The sequence below is a fragment of the Eschrichtius robustus genome, chromosome 13 (assembly GCF_028021215.1).
Source record: "Eschrichtius robustus isolate mEscRob2 chromosome 13, mEscRob2.pri, whole genome shotgun sequence".
NCBI classification, from domain to species: Eukaryota; Metazoa; Chordata; class Mammalia; order Artiodactyla; family Eschrichtiidae; genus Eschrichtius; species Eschrichtius robustus.
Window position 1 is genome coordinate 53516802 of NC_090836.1, and position 26500 is coordinate 53543301.

At 40.5% G+C, this 26500-nt stretch overlaps 1 protein-coding gene across 1 annotated transcript; it reads right to left on the reverse strand.

Moving 5' to 3' along the window:
- Positions 1-33: 33 nt before the first annotated feature.
- Positions 34-26500, reverse strand: KICS2 (KICSTOR subunit 2). The gene is made up of 3 exons (XM_068562036.1): positions 26131-26500; positions 13032-13317; positions 34-1370 (listed from the first exon to the last, which is right to left on the reverse strand). Exons 1-3 carry the CDS (start codon positions 26363-26365, stop codon positions 554-556), a joined length of 1338 nt encoding a protein of 445 aa, XP_068418137.1. The 5' UTR covers positions 26366-26500; the 3' UTR covers positions 34-553.

Genomic DNA, 26500 nt, shown 5'->3' on the forward strand with positions numbered 1-26500 from the left:
CAATTTCACAAACTGATAGAAATTTCTCACCAAGACCCTAATTTTGGCATCAAAAATATTAATTTGTTGATCACAAACCTTAAAGTTTCACGTTAATTTGCTAATTTATGAGCTAGAAAACAGTCCTTGATTCTAAAAAAGCCATTTAATATCGTATCCCAATTATTCATCCAGAAAGAGGGGGAAAGGAGAGGGCGTTTGAAATTGTACTGGAACACAACGTTTAGAATAATATAAAACATCTGGAAAGAAAAATCAAAGGCCAATAAATATTAATCTACATGAAATACAGGAAAAAAGGAGAAAATGCCGAAAGTACCTTGCTGTACCACGGAGACCGGCATCCATGATCACCTAGCTTACTCTTTGGCTATGTATTCAGCTGGCCTTAATTGCTTATAAAGGGTGCAACACAATTAGGGAGGATGTGTCTTTAATTTAGATCTGAAAGCAGCACAGGTGGATGGAAACTCTAATCACAGACCACTGTAGATCGTTAGAGCAATTAAGAACACAATTTCCAGTCTTGAAAACCTTTCACACAAATCACCTTCTAACCTTTGGATCCAGGTTTCAGACTTGCAAAAACCTTGGGGTTCTTAAGGGCAAGTGAGATCTCACTAAGGAAGGAAATAAAGTGGGAGTCTCTTTCAGATTTCTTTGACTCGAAAATGACAACAATGGTAAAGTGGGGTTCTGGGCGGGTAAGGAAGTAGGTGCTCTGAACTTTGTCATCATAGAAGTGGACCACTTTCTCCAAGCTGTTCAGGTCGGACGTGCGGTCTGTCATGATCATGATGACATTGGGCCAGTGCAGGACAGGCCTGTCGCTGGGCAGAGATACCACGGCTGGATACTGATCCACGCCCTTTGGGGCCTCTCTGTAGGAATGGGGGTGGTGGTAGCCATGACCCTGAAAGCTCTCGGAACCCTGGTTGTCAAAGATTAAGGACACGTTGGCAGCGTCGTATTTCCTGATGAAGCTGGAAATCTTTCCAAAGAGGTCTGGGTTGGCTTTTGCAGTCAGCGTTTTCATTTCTGAAGCAGTCGTTTGTCGGCTCAGTGCCTCGTGAAAGTAGAAGCTAAATTTGGCAAGAAGCATGTTTTTGAGTTTCAGCAGCCAAAGGAAAAGGTGTGGGGGCTGAATGGCCTTCTGGGACTGCCCTCCAAACAGATGTTTCTTGGTCTCCCGTTGCTTTTCAAAGATCTGGCCCCAAGTCTGCAGCTTGGTGTGAGCGCTGTGTAAGTTAACCAGAGACGGGAGGAACTTCCACTCGGAGACCTGAGCCTGGGCCTTCAGGAGATGACTCAGTACGTCGACCTCCAGCTGGAAACTGCTTTCCAGAGGACTGAGGATGGGGTGGTGAAATCTAAAGGGGGAAGGGGAATTAACAGAAATGAGTGGAAATGTGACCCCGCAGTGACACTTTCTATCCTCAAAAAAACACAAACAATGTGGTCAGACTAATACTATGTTTGGGGGCAGGGGAAGGAAAGATGGAAAGATTCCATGTTGATTTATTTAAAAGGTCATTCTGATATAATTTCGCCATCTCAGAATTATGTCAGCACCATAGTCTCCCGTGGAAATAGCCTGATGTTAAAAAAAACAAAAAATGAGAATAGCCACTACCTTCTGTTCAAATACAGAGAAACTGAATTAGCTATAAGTCTTTCTTGGGGTTTTTTGTTTTGTTTTGTTTGTTTGTCTTTGGCCGCGCCTCACGGCTTGTGGGATCTTAGTTCCCTGACCAGTGATCAAACCCGGGCCCACGGCAGTGAAAGCACTGAGTCTTAGCCACTGGACCACCAGCGAATTCCCACTATAAGTCTTTCTTAACTCATTTTATTTATTCTGGGAATTGTATGACAAAACAAGGCAATCTATTTTCAGGGTGTGGTCCTAAAGAGGCAAAGAAAAGGTCACTAAAACATCTCTTAAATGTGTACATAACACATATCAACTTATTTAATGTTCACAGTAACTCCAAAAGGTATTATGAAACCTATTTTGCAGATGAGAGTAGAGACTATAAACCAACTGAAACAGTATACAATCCATAAATGTTTATTAAAGGAATAGAGCTTCCCTGGTGGCACAGTAGTTAAGAATCCGCCTGCCAATGCAGGGGACACAGGTTCGAGCCCTGGTCAGGGAAGATCCCACATGCCACGGAGCAACTAAGCCCATGCACCACAACTACTGAGCCTGTGCTCTAGAGCCCAAGAGCCAGAACTGCTGAGCCTGCGTGCCACAACTACTGAAGCCCACGCGCTTAGAGCCCGTGCTCCACAACAAGAGAAGCCACCGCAATGAGAAGCCCACGCACTGCAACGAAGAGTAGCCCCGGCTCGCCACAACTAAAGAAAGACCATGTGCAGCAACGAAACAGCCAAAAAATAAAATAAAGGACTAGAACAAATTTAAAATTTTAAATAAAATAAAATAAAAAATAAAAAAATAAAGGACTAGAACATTAAAAAAATAAAAAATAAAGGACTAGAACATTAAAAAATAAAAAAAAAAATAAAAAATAAAAAAATAATAAAAATAAAATAAATAAATAAATAAATAAATAAAGGACTAGAACATTTATCTGAAAGCCCTTACTCACTCCTAGTTCTCAAATTCCTTTCATATTTAATCACAGTTAAAAACAAAATCGTGGCTAAATTTTAAAAATCTTATACTTCAACCACTTTCCATTTATCTCAGGATAAAATCTAAAATCCTTAAAAAGGCTTGCGAGGCCTTGAATAACCTGGTCCCTCCTCAGCTTGAGCCACATTCCCATTCTTCTCACTTTCTCCATACATTAAATAACTAGAAATGCGATGGTATCACAGAGAAGGTTAAGGTAATAGCACAATTTCATTTCTATTTGTTCTAGACAAAATGTTTTTAAAAAATTTTGACCATGATCTACAGTAAGAAATACACTTTATATTGTGATGAAGTGCATACACCAATAAATAAAAGGTTTTAAAATTTCACATTTACCCTTACTATGCACAATGTACTCTTGATATTTAATAATACATATATTTTAATTAGATTACTACTCACTAACTTAATTTTATGACTCATGGACTGCTACCTGCTGTTTGTAAAACATTTTCTACTTCACTTGTCTAGTAAATTGAGGGGGAAGGGGACAGGCTGTGGGAAGGTCCTCTCTCCCAGGCAGAGGGGATAAAGGGCATGTGCAAAGACCCTGAGGCCAGTGAGAGCCTGAGCCTTTTCCATCAACACTTCTTTCTGCTACTTCAGGTCTCCTCTTCAGAGTCACTTCCTTCAAAATGTCTTCTTTGTCCACCTCCAGACTAGGTCAGGCCCTCTAATTATATCCTCTAGTTTCTTAATACCTGTCTTCCCCTTTGTAGCTTAATTGTATAACTTATCAGACAAACTGGGACATAGGGTCACCCTTGTTTTGAGCTCCTTCTGAGGGGAAGTAAAAGCTACGTTCTTCCTTCGCTCCTTTATCTCTCAAACATGCAGCACGGAGTAGAAACTCGGTAAATGTGGTAACTGACTATGTTAAGATTTGAATCCTAGTTTCTGCCTCATTGAATCTGTTGTTTATGACCTAAATGAAGTTCTGTAACAATGAGATGGAATGGTTATCGCTTCTCAGCCTTTTGGCTAATATCAAGTGTGGCAAAGGACTGGATGAGGAGAGTCCTTTCTGTATGGACCACTTAGAGCTTTCTTCCTCATCTTTTTCTTCTGAGAAATGCCCAGGGAGTTTCAGTGTCTGCCTGGCCTGATGTACCTCCTTCTCAAGGAGCCTACATGAAGCCCTTACACTCTTCCTCAAGTTCCAAAGCATCTGCAGAGGTTTCAGGAATTATCTTAGCAAGTGACCCCATTTTAAAGGTGTGGGCAAGATCTAGCATTTCCCAAGCATATCGTATGCCCCAGGCACCATGGGAGATGATTTACAGGCCTGAGCCCATGTAATTTAATTGCTTCACTGTCAATGAGACAGAAGATTCTTACACATCTGTTTTGGCCCTGGTTGAAGAGGAAAATCCTGGTTATCAATTAAACAATTAGGAAAAAAAAATCATCACAAGTATATCTAGAGTTTTTAAAAATCTATTTAAACAAATGGGATTATGATTAAGAGAGCCCAAACTAGGTTGGATATTATATGATAGAAACTGATTATCATATGATAAATAGGATGTAGTTATTCACATAAAAATAACACAGTTTTTTTTCTATTACTGGTATTTTACAATCAACATCCTTCAAGATAGGGAAGCTAAAACATGGGTGGGAGGTGTAGTCTAATAATACACTCAAAGAATCAGAAAGATAAACCAGATCTCAAATCCTCTAGCTCATGTACTCAATTAATTAACTAATTTGGACTCTTCAAACATTACATGCTTCGAAGTAAACGTTAAGAAAGCCTAACACGGGACTTCCCTGGTGGCACAGTGGTTGGGGGTCCTCCTGCCAATGCGGGGGACATGGGCTCAAGCCCTGGTCTGGGAGGATCCCACGTGCCGCGGAGCGGCTGAGCCCGTGCGCCTCAGCTAACAAGCCTGCCCCCTGGAGCCCACGAACCACAACTACTGAGGCCCGTGCGCCTGGAGCCCCTGCTCTGCGGTGGGGGGAGGCGCCGCAATGGGAGGCCCACGCACCGCAGCGAGGAGTGGCCCCCCGCTCGCCACAGCTGGAGAGGGCCCGCACAGTGGCAAGCACCCAGCACAGCCAAAAATAAATAAATTTGTAAAAAAAGAAAAAAAAAAGAAAGCCTAACACACACACATACACTATAGCATGTCTCAGAATCTTTGCATTCTGAGAAATGCTCCTACCACCTTAGCCTTTAGGCAACTTGACACTTAATGAGCCTTAAGTATCACGAGATTCTACAATCATGGATATCATGAAAATCTGCCAAGGAGCTATGACCACAGTAAGACTGTTAATAAGAGGAAAATGGTTTCATTCTACCACAAATAACAATACTCGAAGTGATTTTTCTGCTTCCAGCTGGAAATCATCATTTATTTCCAATGTTCTCCTTGAAAGAATATGAATTCTCTTCTCTGTACAAACCTTTAGAAAGAATTCTGCACAAGCTCTTCCGTATACATATACGGAAAAGTGTTTAAATGTTCAACATTTATTAGGATGAATGTGAATGCCGAAGCTACTTTTCATCAGCAAGAAGAGCTAAAAATTCACGCTAATGTTATTCTGCCAAGACTCTGAGATTAGCATTATGTTGTATCATTTTCCCATTCCCACTCTGTGCCTCATACCTATTCACATCTCACACCGTAGTGGGGTCTGTTAAACTGTTGTAATCCAAAAACATACACCTCAGCTATGGCAGCAAGCTTGAAAGAGCCTGAATACAGAATAAATTGACAACTATTTGCAGAGAACATCTGCTCCAAAAAAAGCCAAAAAGAAAGACAGAAAAAGAGAGAGAGAGAGGAAGGGAGCTCCAGCACGCACTCCCTCCTTCACAAATCCCCAACAAGGAGTTCCTTCCAAAACAAGTATGCAGGTCCCATGCATGTGAGAAGTCAGAAGCCCAATTAAAAATAAAACTGTATAGGGAGGGTGGGAGGGAGGGAGACGCAAGAGGGAAGAGATATGGGAACATATGTATATGTATAACTGATTCACTTTGTTATAAAGCAGAAACTAACACACCATTGTAAAGCAATTATACTCCAATAAAGATGTTAAAAAAATTTTTTTTAAATAAAACTGTAGTACAATGTGAATATATGAATGTCACACAACTGTACACTTAAGCAACAAAATGTTATGCAGCCATTAAAAAAAAACACCAAGTCCTGATGCATGCTACAACATGGATGAACCTTGGAAACATTATGCTAAGTGAAATCAGCCTGACACAAGAGGACTGATGTCACATGATTCCACTTGTATGAGAGACACCAAAGAGGCAAATTCACAGGGACAGAAATTAGAATAGAGGTCACCAGAGACTGAGTAGAGGGGAGAATAGGACGTTATTGCTGAATGGGTACAGAGTTTCTGTTTGGATGATTAAAAAAAAATTCTGGAAATGGATGGTGGTGATGGTTGCACAACACTGTGAATGTACTTAATACCACTCAACTGCACACTTAAAATGGTTAAGGTGATAAATTTTATATTATGTATGTTTTATTACAACAAAACAACAAAATTTTAAAAAATCAAAAAAAACCCCACAAAAACTGTACTTAAAAATGGTTAAAAAAGTAAATTTTGTTATGTATATTTCACCACATTTAAAAAATCCATAATCTTATTTAAAACAATCACTTTACTAGTTTTTAGATATAATTACATTGAAGATATAAAGATGAATTAGCCAAAGGTTTGTCCTACAGGACCTCCCCTGGTAGAAGGAGGTATTTATAATGGATATAAGCAGGAAGTAATACATCTCTTACGAGGGGTACAAATCAACTAACAGTTTAGAAAAAGGAGCAATTCCTTTTGGTTGAAAGATTGTGCAGGCCATAGAGGAGACAGGATTTCAGTTGAGTCATAAAGCTTAAAGAACAGGTAGGATTTAGCCACGTGAAGATGAGAGCTTAAATTTCTGGCCCCAATTCTTAACCACCCCTGATTCCACACCCTTTGCTGTGTGATTTTGCGGCCTCTCCCACCAGACGTAGAGTGTACTTTCCCACCCCTGGGCCATGGATCGGGCTATGTGACTTGCTTTGGCCAAAGGGATGTTAACAGATCTGATGCAAGCAAAGGCTTAAAATGAGCTTGATTGGGCTTGTTCTTTGGCAGTTGGGCGTCATCACTGGGTAGCTGCTTCCCCTCTAACCTTGGGCTCAGAACGAACACACGTGTAGCTGACCAAGCCCAAAACTCACAGCAATAAGCAAGACCAATGAGACCAATGGTGTTCAGCAGAGCTACCCAGTTAAGCCCAGCCTACGTCAGACAACTCCCAATAGACCTGCAAGCCCGAAAGTGTGATTTGGGGGTAGTCTGTTATACAAAATAATTGTGGCAACAGCTAATTGACACATGATAGAACTTGATGAAGTTCAGAACACGCTACCCCAAAATATGGCATCTTGGTATACTGACTATTTTAAGCTGAATGAATTTGAGAAATGACATAGGCAGGAAGGACTTTCTGACCCTCTCCTGAAGCAGATCATAAAACCCTCAAGTAAGAGGTTCCCTCCCTGTACCCTGAGGAAAGGAGCATCCTTATCTCCAAAGACATAAGGTCACAGAGAGAAATCTGAACTAACGGGCCTTGCTGTTTCCCCCAGTTTAGTACACTTAGCTCATACCCTTTTTCATCCTAGCACATTTTTCCACAACTCTCACTCTTCATCAAATCCAGCATAAAAACACAGGTTTAACAACTTCTTTGGGTCTTCATTTCCTTAGAAGGCTCCATGCCACATAAAACCTATATTAAAATACATTTGTATGCTTTTCTCTTGTTAATCTGTCTTTTGTTAAAGGGCCCCCAGCTGAGATACTTAGAAGAGTAAAGGAAAAAGATATTTTTTCCTCCCCTACAAATTGGAGGACATTCTAAACAAACTAAGTAACAGGAACCAAGGTAGGAAATGGCAAATACTTATGGGGAATACATTAGATTATGGGCTGTTTTTTTGGTTTCTGCTTAAAATCCTCAAAGTTTTCTCTTTGAAGCCGCTTCCTTTTTACTAGGAGTTTGAGTGCAATTTAAGGCATTTGATGGGCCTTAGATAATTTGAAAAGTTGGGCTGGGGCAAGATCACAGAAAGCCTTGAGTCTCCACTGTTAAGATCTAGGCGAGTCAAATACCTAGAGTAGAACGCGTCCTACAGAAATCGTACTATTGCTGGTTTTGCTTATGAAATTTTCAGTGGGCAACAGTTAACCTTGTTGAACTACACACATGCAACTAACTGTTTCATTAACAGTTTTATCATCATGAATCTTTTTTTTGAAGGCAAAAGGGCATAAAGACTAAATAAATCACTGTTCTGCCCTTGGTGAGAATTCTGTCATTTGAAGCATTCAGATAAAAAAAAATGTGCTTCCTAAAATGCAAACAGAAATTTATGTAACTCAGTTTTTTAAAAAATGCTCTTTAAATCCTAGCTATATAATTATGATTAAAAAATAAAAATCATTTAATAGAATATTATTGCTATACCAGATGGATTTTTAAAAGCTGTCTAGAATGAATAATTGCTGACTTTTTAAAAAAATTATTTCTTAAAAATCATGTTGTAAAACTAGTAGTTTCCAGTGGGGAGAGGGAAGGGGGAGGGGCAATATAGGGGGAGAGGATTAAGAGGTACAAACTATTATACTTAAAATAAGCTACAAGGATATATGGGACTTCCCTGGCGGTCCAGTGGTTAAGACTCTGTGCTTCTACTGCAGGGGGTGCAAGTTTGATCCCTGGTCAGGGAACTAGGATCCTGCATGCTGTGCGGCGTGGCCAAAAAAAAAAAAAAGGGATATATGATACAACACAGGGAATACAGCCAATATTTCATAATAACTATAAATGGAATATAACATTTAAAAATTGTGAATCACTATACAGTACACCTGAAACTTATAATACTGTGTATCAACTATACTTCAATTAAAAGTTCTTGATTTAGGAGAGCATATATTAAATTGCATTTATAATCTATCTTCCAGTTTTGTTTTAACCACGAAATAGAAAGATTAGCCAGAATTTTCTTTTATGTCCACTGTACAAAACAGGTAAATAAATTCAAAACAAATTCTACTGAATCAAAAAATGTTCCACTGATACTTCCTTGGAAATAAAAACCCAAGTTCTACTTCTCCTCAAAAGTATTCAAGGAATAGTAGACACCCTGACCCTGCAAGAGTTAATCCATGTTTTTATTTCTAAAGGGCACACAATGAAAACTCAAATGATTAATGTTAATTATTCAATTTGAAATGCAGCATCACAAATGACTGTGATTCTTAAACAAGAATTTACATTTGCTTAATAATGTAATAAGTTTGCCAAAAGAGGAAACCTTTAACACCATCTTACTCTGAGCACACCTGGCTTCCAGAGAGAAAAACAAAACATGACTCCCCTTCATCTCTGAAAGCAAAGGGCAAATCATGTTAATTTATATCTAAAATAATTTCACTTCCCAAAGAAAATGAATATAGTATACAGAATTTCAACTTTTCAGAAATTCTAAACTAAAGAATTTATGCTGTTCAAATTAACCCAAAGCCTCTACTGTAGATGATTTTTAGGCTAGGATGTGTCTGTGATCATTAATTCCCTATTAAGTAGACAAAGGTAGCATTGGTGGAGGATGGAGACAATAGCTGAAAACACCTATTGACCATATGTGATTTACAGCCAGCTCCATCAGTATCCACTCAGCAGGATAAGGGGTACTGCCAAGTACTGCCCTAAGATCTTCAAGAATGAAACCTGGGCTTTTGCTACTGCAATGGAAGAAATTCCCAGGCCTCTGAGAAGTGGGATGTTTCAAAGAAGGTTCAAAGATGATAGGTCACAAATCTAATAAAATAAAAATAAAAACAATTATATAGTAATAACCATTCATTACTATGACACAACATACACACAGGCACTTGCACACACATTGGTAAGGTTCAATAACCAGTATATACTAATGTTGGCATCTTTTCCTTATTTATCCAATTTTTCTTGCAGACTTATGTATCAGTATCACAGGGAACTTTTAAAACAGACAGGTTTCTAGGCATCCAACCCAAAATCACTGAATCTTACTCTCTTGGGAAAGAAGAAGGGCTCAGGTAAGGGTATTTTTCTTAAGCTCCCAAAATGGTTCAGCAAAACACTTTCACATTAGCATTTAGGAATCACCACATAAGATCTCTTCCTCTTGAGAATCACATCTCCAATTGTACTGTAGTTTTTGGTTTAAAAAAAATTATTTTATTAAAAGAAAACATATACTAATCAGATTTGAGGGAGACATAAAAGAATATTTCCAAAGATAAAAAAAATTTGTAAACATGTAAAATTTGTTTAAAAAAAGGAAATGTGTTTATTTATATGCATAGACTATCTCTTGAGAATGACAGAACTTGTTAATATTCATTGACTCTTAGGAAAGAAATTAAGTAGCTGAGGAACAGGGGCAGAAGGAGACTTTTCACTACTGCATTTTTTTGTACTTCATAAATTTTGAGCTATGTTAATATATTACCTACTAAAAATAAATAAAAATTTAGAATACAGCTGACCCTTGAATGACAAACATGGGTTTGTACTGCACAGGTCCACTTATATACACATGTAAAATATATTACAAACCCATGTATGTAATATATTTCAGAAGGTAACATATTTTAGTAGGTAATATACTCAATACTTTGAATCTCTGGATGTGGAGTCACAGATATGGAGGAACCTTTGCTTTCTACCTGCCTTTTCTTTCAAAATCCTACCTGCCCTTAAAAGTCTTCTCAGATTCTACCTCCTCTGTGAAGTCTCTTTTAATCTCTCCACTTAGCCTACTTCCCCCAGCCCATTAATCAGATGAGTATTAGGCTTAATTTGGGAATATAAATGAATATATCTGCCTTTCTTTTTTAAGCAAACATATCTGAACTCATATATCCAAAGGAGTGGTATCCTTCAAAGTCATCACTTCCCATTTATTTATTTAATTTTTTTAAACATCTTTATTGGAGTATAATTGCTTTACAATGTTGTGTTAGTTTCTGCTGTATAACAAAGTGAATCAGCTATACATATACATATGTCCCCATATCTCCTCCCTCTTGCGTCTCCCTCCCACCCTCCCTATCCCACCCCTCTAGGTGGTCACAAAGCACCAAGCTGATCTCCTTGTGCTATGCGGCTGCTTCCCACTAGCTATCTGTTTTACATTTGGTAGTGTATACATGTCAATGTTACTCTCTCACTTCGTCCCAGCTTACCCTTCCCCCTCCCCATGTCCTCAAGTCCATTCTCTACATCTGTGTCATTATTCCTGTCCTGCCCCTAGGTTCATCAGAACCATTTTATTTTTACATTCCATATATATGTATTAGCATACGGTATTTGTTTTTCTCTTTCTGACTTACTTCACTCTGTACGACAGACTCTAGGTCCATCCACCTCACTACAAATAACTCAATTTCGTTTCGTTTTATGGCTGAGTATACTCCATTGTATATATGTGCCACATCTTCTTTATCCATTCATCTGTCGATGGACACCTAGGTGGCTTCCATGTCCTGGCGATTGTAAATAGTGCTACAATGAACATTGTGGTGCATGAATCTTTTTGTTTTTTCTTTGTTTTTAACATCTTTATTGGAGTATAATTGCTTTACAATGGTGTGTTAGTTTCTGCTTTATAACGAAGTGAATCAGCTATACATATACACACATCCCCATATCTCTTCCCTCTTGCATCTCCCTCCCTCCCACCCCCCCTATCCCACCCCTCTATGTGGCCACAAAGCACTGAGCTGATCTCCCTGTGCTATGTGGCTGCTTCCCACTAGCTATCAGTTTTACATTTGGTAGTGTATATATGTCCATCCCACTCTCTCACTTCGTCCCAGCTTTCCCTTCACCCTCCCCGTGTCCTCAAGTCCATCCTCTAGTAGGTCTGCATCTTTATTCCCGTCCTGCCCCTAGGTTCTTCATGACCTTTTTTTTCCTTTTTTTTTTAGATTCCATATACATGTGTTAGCATACGGTATTTGTTTTTCTCTTTCTGACTAACTTCAGTCTGTATGACAGACTCTAGGTCCATCCACCTCACTACAAATAACTCAATTTCATTTCTTCTTATGGCTGAGTAATATTCCATTGTATATATGTGCCACATCTTCTTTATCCATTCATCTGTCGATGGACATTTAGGTTGCTTCCATGTCCTGACTATTGTAAATAGAGCAATGAACATTGTAGTACATGACTCTTTTTGACTTATGGTTTTCTTAGGGTATATGCCCAGTAGTGGGATTGTTGGGTCGTATGGTAGTTCTATTTTTAGTTTTTTAAGGAACCTCCACACTGTTCTCCATAGTGGCTGTATCAATTTACATTCCCACCAACAGTGCAAGAGGGCTCCCTTTTCTCCACACCCTCTCCAGCATTTATTGTTGGTAGATTTTTTGATGATGGCCATTCTGACTGGTGTGAGGTGATACCTCATTGTAGTTCTGATTTGCATTTCTCTAATGATTAGCATCACTTTCCATTTAATTCATCATAAAATTACTGAGCACCTACTATGTGCAAGGCTCTAGGCCAGGCTCCAAGGACCCAAAAATAAAACTGAGTCATTCACAGTCAATGGTGTTCACAACACTACTCAAATTCTTTTGAAACTGCTTTTTGGGCCAGGCAGTGAGCAATACTTTATAACCAGTCTCACTTTATAAGCAGCAATTTCCTTCAAAAAAATTTTTCCAGTTGATCAACATCTTTTTTAAAAAAATCAAACTGGCTACAAATATCTTTTTGACTATCAAAAAAACATGCCCTCCTCTAAAGCACAGATGCCTGCCTCCACCAAGGAAGTTTAAGACAAAATCAAAACTATGCGACAGGTGCTGAAAGCAATTATAAAGGAGTTCCCTACACATGTTAAGTAATGGCTCCATCAGAGGAATCAAGTGGATAACTCATCAAGGTGATGACTTTGAAAGGGACATTTATTTGAAGAGTGGTTTGTTAAAAAGTCACACTGTTTGATATACAGTTCTCTTGTTGTGTGAATTCTTTCATGAGCAGAAAAACCAGTTACAATACAACTTTTAAGGATTACTTCATTCTCGACCTTTTGCTACTGCTCAGAGAAGCATCTATCCAGTATGGTGTTAACTAAGCCCAAAGAAGATGCCTAATGTATACCTGTTGATTAATTAATGTGTATAAAATGTAATACAGCTATTTCTCCTTCACAGTTATTCCATCACAGATTTCTGCAGGGGTGTGGGGAAGCCTGAGACTCTGTGTGGGATTGCGAGGCTGTCACATTCTGTCCCTCCCTCCCTCCTCCCCTACACTGACCTGGAGCTGTATTTCTTGAGGATGGTGTCTAAAAGGCCAACGAGCTCTTCGGCATTGATGAACTTCTGTGTGCTGAGGGTGTACATCTTCTCATAGAAGTCTGCGATCTCCATCCGAGCCTGAACAAAGAAGCACAGCTGCTCTGACAGGTGGGAAAGGAGCTCTTCCACGTGAGCTGCGGTCCCCCCAAGGGCACCACGGCCAGTCACCACCTTCTTCAGCTCATTATGCAGGGAAGTATAGATGGTGCGGATGGAGTCCTTCCTGCTGAAGAAAGACTGGCCCCCTGGTAGACAAATGATATAAGCACATGATAGGTAAGGTAGAGAAACTGGAAGTACAAAACACCTCTCAGCATCCAAAAGGAAAGAATCTAAACTGCTGAGCTCAATGAGTTTTCACCTACCATGTTCTCTGACTTCTATGATTTGGATTTAAATATTTTGTGATTCATAATTTCACTGTAGAGTAAGTTAACGCCTGGTACAACTCAGTGTAGCGGTGGACCTGTGTATAATTTCCTTACCCAGGAGATTGGTTCAAGATGGCGGACTAGAAGGATATGCTCTCACTCCCTCTGCGAGAACACCGGAATCACAATTAACTGCTGAACAGTCATTGACAGGAAGACACTGGAACTCACCAAAAAAGATACCCCACATCCAAAGACAAAGGAGAAGCCACAGTGAGATGGCAGGAGGGGCACAATCACAATAAAATCAAACCCCATAACTGCTGGGTGGGTGACTCACAAACGACAACACTTATACCACAGAAGTCCACCCACTGGAGTGAAGGTTCTGAGCCCCACGTCAGGCTTCCCAACCTGGGGGTCTGGCAACGGGAGGAGGAATTCCTAGAGAATCAGATTTTGAAAGCTGGCGGGATTTGATTGCAGGACTTCGACAGGACTGGGAGAAACAGAGACTCCACACTTGGAGGGCACACACAAAGTAGTGTGCGCACAGGGACCCAGGGGAAGGAGCAGTGACCCCATAGGAGACTGAACCAGACCTACCTGCTAGTGTTGGAGGGTCTCCTGCAGAGGCAGGGGGTGGCTGTGGCTCACCGTGAGGACAAGAACACTGGCAGCAGAAGTTCTGGGAAGTCCTCCTTGGCGTGAGCCCTCCCAGAGTCTGCCATTAGCCCCACCAAAGAGCCCAGGTAGGCTCCAGTGTTGGGTCGCCTCAGGCCAAACAACCAACAGGGAGGGAACCCAGCCCCACCCATCAGCAGACAAGTGGAATAAAGTTTTACTGAGTTCTGCTCACCAGAGCAACAGCCAGCTCTGCCCACCACCAGTCCCTCCCATCAGGAAACTTGCACAAGCCTCTCAGATAGCCTCATCCACCAGAGGGCAGACAGCAGAAGCAAGAAGAACTACAATCCTGCAGCCTGTGGAACAAAAACCACATTCACAGAAAGACAGACAAAATAAAAAGGCAGAGGGCTATGTACCAGATGAAGGAACAAGATAAAACCCCAGAAAAACGAGAATGGAATGTGCAGAGATTAACCAAGATGGCGGAGTAGAAGGACGTGCTGTCACTCCCTCTTGCGAGAGCACCAGAATCACAACTAGCTGCTGGACAATCATCGACAGGAAGACACTGGACTTCACCAAGGAGGAGACCCCACGTCCAAGGACAGAGGAGAAGCCACAGTGAGACGATAGGAGGGGCGCAATCAGAGTAAAATCAAATCCCATAACTGCTGGGTGGGTGACTCACAAACTGGAGAATACTTATACCACAGAAGTCCACCCACTGGAGTGAAGGTTCTGAGCCCCACGTCAGGCTTCCTAACCTGCGGGTCCGGCAATGGGAGGAGGAATTCCTAGAGAATCAGACTTTGAAGCCTAGTGGGAATTGACTGCAGGACATCGACAGGACTGGGGGAAACAGAGACCCCACTCTTGGAGGGTGCACATGGAATAGTGTGCGCATCAGGACCCGGGGGAAGGAGCAGTGACCCTGGGGGAGACTGAACCAGACCTACCTGCTAGTGTTGGAGGGTCTCCTGCAGAGGCGGGGGCTGGCTCTGTTCCGCCGTGGGGACAAGGACACTGGCAGCGGAGGTTCTGGGAAGTACTCCTTGGCGTGAGCCCTCCCAGAGTCTGCCATTAGCCCCACCAAAGAGCCCAGGTAGGCTCCAGTGCTGGGTTACCTCAGGCAAAACAACCAACAGGGAGGGAACCCAGCCCCACTCATCAACAGTCAAGTGGAATAAAGTTTTACGGAGCTCTGACCACCACAGCAACAGTCAGCTCTACCCACCACCAGTCCCTCCCATCAAGCCTCTCAGATAGCCTCATCCACCAGAGGGCAGACAGCAGAAGCAAGAAGAACTACAATCCTGCAGCCTGTGGAACAAAAACCACATTCACAGAAAGATAGACAAGATGAAAAGGCAAAGGGCTATATACCAGATGAAGGAACAAGATAAAACCCCAGAAAAACAACTAAATGAAGTGGAGATAGGCAACCTTCCAGAAAAAGAATTCAGAATAATGATAGTGAAGATGATCCAGGACCTCGGAATAAGAACGGAGGCAAAGATTGAGAAGATGCAAGAAATGATTAACAAAGACCTAGAAAAATTAAAGAACAAACAAACAGAGATGACCAATACAATAACTGAAATGAAAACTACACTAGAAGGAATCAACAGCAGAATAACTGAGGCAGAAGAACAAATAAGTGACCTGGAAGACAGAATGGTGGAATTCACTGCTGCAGAACAGAATAAAGAAAAAAGAATGAAAAGAAATGAAGACAGCCTAAGAGACCGCTGGGACAACATTAAACGCAACAACATTCGCATTATAGGGGTCCCAGAGGAGAAGAGAGAGAGAAAGGACCAGAGAAAATATTTGAAGAGATTATAGTCGAAAACTTCCCTAACATGGGAAAGGAAATAGCCACCCAAGTCCAGGAAGTGCAGAGAGTCCCATACAGGATAAACCCAAGGAGAAACACGCCGAGACACATAGTAATCAAAGTGGCAAAAATTAAAGACAAAGAAAAATTATTGACAGCAGCAAGGGAAAAACGACAAATAACATACAAGGGAACTCCCATAAGGTTAACAGCTGATTTCTCAGCAGAAACTCTACAAGCCAGAAGAGACTGACATGATATACTTAAAGTGATGAAAGGGAAGAACCTACAACCAAGACTACTCTACCGGCAAGGAACTCATTTAGATTTGATGGAGAAATCAAAAGCTTTACAGGGGGCTTCCCTGGTGGCACAGTGGTTGAGAATCTGCCTGCCAATGCAGGGGACACAGGTTCAAGCCCTGGTCTGGGAAGATCCCACATGCCGCGGAGCAACTAGGCCCGTGAGCCACAATTACTGAGCCTGCGCGTTTGGAGCCTGTGCTCCACAACAAGAGAGGCCGCGATAATGAGAGGCCCGTGCACCACGATGAAGAGTGGTCCCCACTTGCCACAACTAGAGAAAGCCCTCGCACAGAAACGAAGACCCAACACAGTCATAAATAAAATAAATAAATAAATATTTAAAAAAAAAAAAAAAGCTTTACAGACAAGCAAAAGCTAAGAGAATTCAGCACCACCAAACCAGCTCTACAACAAATGCTAAAGGAACTTCTCTAAGTGGGAAACACAAGAGAAGAAAAGGACCTACAAAAACAAACCCAAAACAATTAAGAAAACGGTCATAGGAACATACATATTGATAATTACCTTAAACGTGAATGGATTAAATGCTCCAACCAAAAGACACAGGCTTGCTGAATGGATACAAAAACAAGACCCATATATATGCTGTCTACAAGAGACCCACTTCAGACCTAGGGACACATACAGACTGAAAGTGAGGGGATGGAAAAAGATATTCCATGCAAATGGAAATCAAATGAAAGCTGGAGTAGCAATACTCATATCAGATAAAATAGACTTTAAAATAAAGAATGTTACAAGAGACAAGGAAGGACACTACATAATGATCAAGGGATCAATCCAAGAAGAAGATATAACAATTATAAATATATGTGCACCCAACATAGGAGCACCTCAATACATAAGGCAACTGCTAACAGCTATAAAAGAGGAAATGGACAGTAACACAATAATAGTGGGGGACTTTAACACCTCACTTACATCAATGGACAGATCATACAAACAGAAAATTAATAAGGAAACACAAGCTTTAAATGACACAATAGACCAGATAGATTTAATTGATATTTATAGGACATTCCATCCAAAAATAGCAGATTAAACATTCTTCTCAAGTGCGCACGTAACATTCTCCAGGATAGATCACATCTTGGGTCACAAATCAAGCCTCAGTAAATTTAAGAAAAATGAAATCATATCAAGCATCTTTTCTGCCCACAATGCTATGAGATCAGAAATCAATTACAGGGAAAAAAACGTAAAAAATGCAAACACATGGAAGCTAAACCATATGTTACTAAATAAGCAAGAGATCACTGAGGAAATCAAAGACGAAATCAAAAATACCTAGAGACAAATGACAATGAAAACATGACGATCCAAAATCTATGGGATGCAGCAAAAGCAGTTCTAAGAGGGAAGTTTATAGCAATACAATCCTACCTCAAGAAACAACAAACATCTCAAATAAACAATCAAACCTTACACCAAAAGGAACTAGAGAAAGAAGAACAAACAAAGCCCGAAGTTAGTAGAAGGAAGGAAATCATAAAGATCAGAGCAGAAATAAATGAAATAGAAACAAAGAAAACAACAGCAAAGATCAATAAAACTAAAAGCTGGTTCTTTGAGAAGATAAACAAAATTGATAAGCCATTAGCCAGACTCATCAAGAAAAAGAGGGAGAGAACTCAGTAAAATTAGAAATGAAAATGGAGAAGTTACAACAGACACCGCAGAAATACAAAGCATCCGAAGAGACTACTACAAGCAACTCTATGCCAATAAAATGGACAACCTGGAAGAAATGGACAAATTCTTAGAATGGTATAACCTTCCAAGACTGAACCAGGAAGAAACAGACCAATCACAAGTAATGAATTTGAAACTGTGATTAAAAATCTTCCAACAAACAAAAGTCCAGGACCAGATGGCTTCACAGGTGAATTCTATCAAACATTTAGAGAAGAGCTAACACCCATCCTTCTCAAACTCTTCCAAAAAATTGCAGAGGAAGGAACACTCCCAAACTCATTCTATGAGGCCACCATCACCCTGATACCAAAACCAGACAAAGATACTACAAAAAAATAAAATTACAGACCAATATTTCTGATGAATATAGATGCAAAAATCCTCAACAAAATACTAGCAAACAGAATCCAACAACACATTAAAAGGATCATACACCATGATCAAGTGGGGTTTATCCCAGGGATGCAAGGATTCTTCAATATATGCAAATCAATCAATGTGATACACCATATTAACAAATTGAAGAATAAAAACCATATGATCATCTCAATAGATGCAGAAAAAGCTTCTGACAAAATTCAACACCCATTTATGATAAAAACTCTCCAGAAAGTGGGCATAGAGGGAACCTACCTCAACATTATAAAGGCCATATATGACAAACCCACAGTAAACATCATTCTCAATGGTGAAAAACTGAAAGCATTTCCTCTAAGATCAGGAAGAAAACACGGATGTCCACTCTTACCACTATTATTCAACATAGTTTTTAAAGTCCTAGCCATGGCAATCAGAAAAGAAAAAGAAATAAAAGGAATACAAATTGGAAAAGAAGAAGTAAAACTGTCACTGTTTGCAGATGACATGATACTATACATAGAGAATTCTAAAGATGCCACCAGAAAACTACTAGAGCTAATCAATGAATTTGGTAAAGTTGCAGAATACAAAATTAATGCACAGAAATCTCTTGCATTCCTATACACTAATGATGAAAAATCTGAAAGAGAAATTAAGGAAACACTCCCATTTACCACTGCAACAAAAAGAATAAAATACCTAGGAATAAACCTACCTAGGGAGACAAAAGACCTGTATGCAGAAAACTATAAGACACTGATGAAAGAAATTAAAGATGATACAAACAGATGGAGAGATATACCATGTTCTTGGATTGGAAGAATCAGCATTGTGAAAATGTCTGTATTACCCAAAGCAATCTATACAGATCAATGCAATCCCTATCAAATTACCAATGGCCTTCTATACAGAACTACAACAAAAATTCCTAAAATTTGTATGGAGACACAAAAGACCCCGAATAGCCAAAGCAGTCTTGAAGGAAAAAAACGGAGCTGGAGGAATCAGACTCCCTGACTTCAGACTATACTACAAAGCTACAGTAATCAAGCCAATATGGTACTGGCACAAAAACAGAAATACAGATCAATGGGACAGGACAGAAAGCCCAGAGATAAACCCACGCACCTATGGTCAACTAATCTATGACAAAGGAGGCAAGGATATACAATGGAGAAATGACAGTCTCTTCAATAAGTGGTGCTGGGAAAACTGGACAGCAAATGTAAAAGAATGAAATTAGAACACTCCTTAACACCATACACAAAAATAAACTCAAAATGGATTAGAGACCTAAATGTAAGACCGGACACTATAAAACTCTTAGAGGAAAACATAGGAAGAACACTCTCTGACATAAATCACAGCAAGATCTTTTTTAATCCACCTCCTAGAGTAATGGAAATAAAAACAAAAATAAGAAATGGGACCTAATGAAACTTAAAAGCTTTTGCAAAGCAAAGGAAACTACAAACAAGACGAACAGACAACCCTCAGAATGGGAGAAAATATTTGCAAATGTATCAATGGACAAAGCACTAATCTCCAAATATATAAACAGCTCATGCAGCTCAATATTAAAAAAACAAACAACCCAATCCAAAAATGGGCAGGAGACCTAAATAGACATTTCTCCAAAGAAGACATACAGATGGCCAAGAAGCACATGAAAAGCCGCTCAATATCACTAATTATTAGAGAAATGCAAATCAAAACTACAATGAGGGGCTTCCCTGGTGGCGCAGTAGTTGAGAATCTGCCTGCCAATGCAGGGGACATGGGTTCGAGCCCTGGTCTGGGAAGATCCCACATGCCGCGGAGCAACTGGGCCCGTGAGCCACAACTACTGATCCTGCGTGTCTGGAGCCTGTGCTCCGCAACAAGAGAGGCCGCGATAGTGAGAGGCCCACGCACCGCGATGAAGAGTGGCCCCCACTTGCCGCAACTAGAGAAAGCCCTCACACAGAAACGAAGACTCAACACAGCCATAAATAGATAAATAAATAAATAAATAAATAATTTTTTAAAAAAAACTACAATGAGGTATCACCTCACACCAGTTAGAATGGGCATCATCAGAAAATCTACAAACAACAAATGCTGGAGAGGGTGTGGAGAAAAGGGAACCTTCTTGCACTGTTCATGGGATTGTAAACTGATACAGCCACTATGGAGAACAGTGTGGAGGTTCCTTAAAAAATAAAAAATAGAACTACCATATAACCCAGTAATCCCACTACTGGGCATATACCCAGAGAACACCATAATTCAAAAAGATACATGCACTCCAATGTTCATTGCAGCACTATTTACAATAGCCAGGACATGGAAGCAACCTAAATGCCCATCGACAGATGAATGGATAAAGAAGATGTGATATATATATACGATGGAATATTACTCAGCCGTGAAAAGGAACAAAATTGGGTCATTTGTAGAGACGTGGATGGATCTAGAGACTCTCATACAGACTGAAGTAAGTCAGAAAGAGAAAAACAAATATCGTATATTAACACATATATGTGGAACCTAGAAAAGTGGTACAGATGAACCGGTTTGCAGGGCAGAAATTGAGTCACAGATGTAGAGAACAAACGTATGGACACCAAGGGGGGAAAGTGGCGGGGGTGGTGTGATGAATTGGGAGATTGGGATTGACATATATACACTAACATGTATAAAATGAATAACTAATAAGAACCTGCTGTATAAAAAAAGAAATAAAATAAAATTCAAAAAAAAAATTTCCTTACCCATGCACCAATATTTCCCCAGCCCACTTCAATGAGGATTCAGATCTAATTCAGAGGATGATTAACCTAGCAAGTGACATCAACCTGGATGTAAAAAGCCCTCCTTCCACATAAACATATTTAAAAGAAAAGAGAACACCCAATTATGAAACACTGTTGTTATTCCTGGTAAATCAGAAAATTTTATTTCTGCTTTGGAGTTGCATTTTTCCTTTCAAGCTATGAGAAAATGGAAAACACAGACTACTGGGATCCTAGGGGAACAAAGTGATTGTTAGTGCTCTTAACAAGGTTGACACTATAGGTTATATCATAATAAGCACCATATTGTGAATTATTAAGAGTAGGAAGTGGGACTTCTCTGGTGGTGCAGTGGTTAAGAATCCACCTGCTAATGCAGGGGACATGGGTTTGATCCCTGGTCCGGGAAGATCCCACATGCCGTGGACCAACTAAGCCCATGTGCCACAGCTACTGAGCCTGCGCTGTAGAGCCTGCGGGCCACAACTACTGAGCCCACGTGCCACAACTACTGAAGCCCACGCGCCTAGAGCCCATGCTCTGCAACAAGAGAAGACACCGCAATGAGAAGCCCGCACACCGCATCGAAGAATAGCCCCCGCTCGCCGCAACTAGAGAAAGCCCACGCGCAGCAACGAAGACCCAAAGCAGCCAAAAATAAAGAAAGAAAGAAAATAAAATAGAAAAAAAAAAAACAGTAGGAAGCAATTATAAATAACTACTGCTGTAACTTATGTTGTAACTCAGGAGTTCCAAAGGAAATCAGCAAAAAGTAAGGCCACATACATTCTTTTCAACAACCAAAAAGGTTCAAATGGCATAGACATTATTTCTTTACTTCTGTATTAATACATGATCAACTATGTTTCTAATAATTATGGGGCCAGTTTCATAGATGTTTTCTTAAGCAATTCTGTACCCCACCAAAGGTCAGAGGTAAGACATTAGGAGAACAAAAAGAAACAGGGCAGGTTTAAAACAGTAATTCTTAGGAATATATAAAAATCTCAGAAATGAATGACATTTTAAATTTTCTGTTGGTATTCACAGAATGCTTTAATGAATGAGTTACTATTCTAAACATACCAATTAGGAGTATAAATTACTTATCAAGGCATTTGTAAAATGTCCTCTTAATGAATGAAACATTTCACAATTCATTGCCCAGTTTGTATTTCAAGAAATGAATCTTATATCCCTTACCACTGTGGCAGCCACCTTGTCCCAGTTTACCCATGACTTTCCAGGTTTTAGTACTGAAAGGCTAGCTTCTCAGGAAACCCTTAGTCCCATGTCCTGAAAACCCCCTCAACTCCGGGCAAACCTATAGGGTTGGTCACCCTACTACTACTGATTTCACAGGCAAACTGCTGATACTGAAAAAGTGTTTTCTCCAATATACTGCCCAGACTGACTAGCATTCACATCATTTCTCCTACTAATAGCAGGAAAAACCATATGGTACAGGTGGATTGACCCTGACACCAACATCCCATACAGGACTGTATCCTGGAAGGTTTGCCTTTCCTCTCCACCCATATTAAGTCTAGCTTTGCAGATTTTGTAAAGTGATGGTATGAAATAAATGGACCTCTGTGCCCAGATCTAAGACAAAGTCTCTTAGGTTACGAAGGTAGCAAGAGTACTAAGTAAAATTTAAAAGCTCTGGAAGACTGAAAGACTTGGTTCCAAATCCCAGCTTCCAAATTTACAAGCTGTGTGATGTGCACAGGACTTAACCTTAGCCACTTTGAGCCTTAGTTGTTGTTTTAACATGAAACTAAAAAGACACAATGAAATAACATTTGGTATGTAACACGCCTGGAGCAAAGCACGCAATCAATACTGCTAATCCCTTCCCCTTCCATTTATAACTGACATAACAATCTCTCAATACTACAGAGTTGGGCTTCTGCAACTCTGTGGTAAATTGGGAACTTCAAGTACTGTAAAAAGAATAGCTACCTATTTGATAGATAGCTAGGTGACCTTAATTGTGTACTCACTTCTGCTGTTAAACAAGGTGAACTTGGTGAAAATTTTAACTCTGGGTGAAAAAGGGATACCTTCCTTCATTAGATTACCCTTACCTGGGGGCGTGGAAACACCATATAAATATAAAGAATACCTTTTAAAGCTTATCAATAAACATCCATTACTACTATGTGTAACCAAGTTACCTGACACTTTAAGGAAGGGAGAGACCACCAACGCATTTGTTTTAAACATGTCTCTCTTCTCAAAGCTCTCAGGAGCACAAGTCTACTTGGTGACTACCCTGGTTACGAATATCCAATGGGGAGTGGCCTTCCTTCATGCTGGGAAATAAGGAATCAGAGACACCAGACTTCTTGTCTCAGTTTTTTGAATTTACAAAATATGATTATTTTGAATTGTTTCCATGGGAGTCTCGTTTTATGAATGCTCATTATTTTTCAAGATTTCAACAGTCTATCTCACATCATGAAATTTCAAGGAATGAGTATATTAAAGTTTTGCACTTCTAATTGAATATTTTATTCCACAACTTCTTGCTAATGATAATCTTAAAACATCAGTTCTCAAGTTAAGTCATTTTCTACCATGGTATCTTCCAGCCACCAGATGTTGAGGAAACTCTCCAGCAATGAAACAAAGGGGAGAAAAGTATGACCTCCTAAAGTCCTCTGCGGTACTGAGTCAGCATATTTTAATCACTGATCTTTCCCCAAATAGATATATTCTCCCCTCAAAGTAAAGAGAGGGCTCCAAGATAAGGGTTCGCCCCAAAGTTTTTCAGCTGAGCCAAGACAGGAACAGAAGGCTCCCTGTCAGGTCTGTTCTTTGTCTAAAGTCCCACGCTTGCATCTATAACCAGGATTCACTGCCAAGGTCTCCAATAAACACCAGTCACAAAAGTGAGGTCAAAAAGACTCACTTTTTAAAACCGTGCTTTCTACTGTTTAAAAAATACACATAAACTTTTTGTTTTGCTTTTTAAAGAAAACCATATAAATGTTCTAAATAGCAAAGTAGTTGAAGAACATGGGACTGTTTTAAGTGGCAACACAAAAATTTTCCCAAGTTTTTAAGAAAATGGAGAGTCAACTCAATAATCATGAAGTCATATTGTAAGCACGTTGGTATCACAAACATTCCAGTATCAAAAAACTGTAAGGTAATTGCAAAGCTAAAAATTTACATCTGGAACCTACATTTACTGTACATGCAAGTAAGTCATGTGGCATTAAACATGCCATTTTCAGAACATTCACACCGAAGTGACAGATCAGCTGGGAGCCTGAACAGCGCCTGAGCATGTTTCACAGTGTAAATTGCTCCGTGGATCAATTTCAAAGCACAGCCCTCAGGCTCACCCATGCAAGCTGGGGTCTGTGCAGAACTAATCACTTTACATAATAAGAGCCACTTCAGAGAACCCAAGTCAGAGACAGTGATGGCCTTGTGCATGTTCTTAGGCACAGCCAGGCACCTAAAACCAGGCACATACAACTTAAACTAGAGGAGATTTCTTAACTGAGGTCTATACGTAGGCTTTAGGAAATCCAACTGAACCCTTTCAGATTACATGCAAAATTGTATTACATATATATTTTTCTGGGGAGTGAGGCCACAGGTTATCAAATCCTCATAGGTGAGCTAAAAGAAAAAAACCTAAGAAACATGGCACTGGGATCAGTCACCATTCTTCATGAGGCGGGGGAATCTAAAAACACTAAAACTGCAAGAAAATTACCCACCTTCAATTTTACAGCCAGAATCCTCCCCATTTTCATATATACGTAATAATATGTAAATTATTTAATATATAACTAAATTATACTACATCTACAATTTTTATAAATCATTTGGATACAAACACAATCTGACAGTTCAAAGGTAGGTATTCTGGTATAGGCTCTGTCACCTACCCGCACAACTGCATGCACACAATTTGCCAATCTGTAGGAAGGGGAATTATAACACTGCAAGAGCAATTGTAAATTTCTGAGAAGTGCCACTGTAAGAAAGGGAGGAAAAAATACACAAGGTGAAACTATCTGACTAGTTGTTGCCAATAAGTCAACACACTAAATAACAAGTTATTGCTTGAAAAGCTGAAGCACAGTCAAGATCTCAGAAAGCCCTGCCCCTTGAGTGTTTACTGAAAGCAAGATGTACGTGGTCACCTTCAGGCTATATAAGGAAACTGGGGGGAGAAACTCAAACTGGAATCTGCTCTCAATTGTACACTTCTATTTTATACTGTTATGTGTCCTTCATTCATACCAGACCCTGTGCCTCTGATATTAAAGGGTCTAAAATACGCCAAAGTACTAAAACAACTCTAAAAGCTCTGGGATTCATAATATTGGTAATTATAAGTAGTAATACTTCGTATGTATAGCCCTTGGCTTTCACATATATTATTTCCTTCTGATCTACTCATACTAATTGTTTCTACTCGTGAAAATCAGCTTAATCAGCTCCTGCATCTTATTTTCAGGGGTAAGATTTATCATGGGATGATAAGAGTGTTTACCATTTTCCCTGTAAGGCCCCTCTTGTTAGTGTTAGGCATATTTCTTGCCTTTCCTGTCCAGCATTCATTTTTCTGTTCATTCATTAGATATTTATTGTGGCTACGAAGAGGGGGTAGGACTCCATCTGTAACTCTCTGGGGCCTTAAGAAGACAGACAATAGTGTTCATGAATTCTAACTAGGTTGTATTGCCAAGTTTTGCTCCTCTCGCCGCAGTGTCACTGGTTAGAGAGCGAGGACATAAGAGTTTAACTTCTCATTTACGGCACCAATCCATGCATGAGCAAAATGGATACAGCCATCGGTTTGAAGCACAGCCCTGCAAACAACATCCACCCCGGCGGCCAATCTATCTGCCGCGGAGGCCGGTGGGCGGGGTTTATGGAAGCCGAGGGGAGGACGGGATCGATGGGAGGAGACCTGGGAGTGCGGAGTTGAGCCTGCGGCTAAGAGTGACAAGAGACAGGGAACCCAGGCCACTGCCGATGGGGGAATATACTCCCTTTCCTTCCTCAAGGGGCACGGGGGGCGGGGCGGAGGTACCTAGTTTCTGCCCCAGGTAGGTGAGGCTGTGATAGACCTTCTCTGCCGCGGCCAGGTGGGCCAAGGCCGCCAGCAGCGACAGCCAGCTGCCCCCCGCGCTCTTGTTGGCCTCTCGTTCCTTCTCCACATTGTCCTTGGCCTTGTCGTAAGAGAAGATACCCAGGTGAGAGAAGAACGTCTCCAGCACCGCCTGTTCCACCGGGACCGGGGCTGCCAGCGGGATAGACTCCCCCATGCGAGCTGCGCTCCAGCTCCACCCACGTGGCTCGCCTCTCCCTCGCACTTCCGGGTTCTCAGGGAACGGGCGCACGAGCGTGCGTGCGCGTGACCGCCGCAAGCGGCGGGCTCGTGAGCGCGCGGCCGCCTGGAC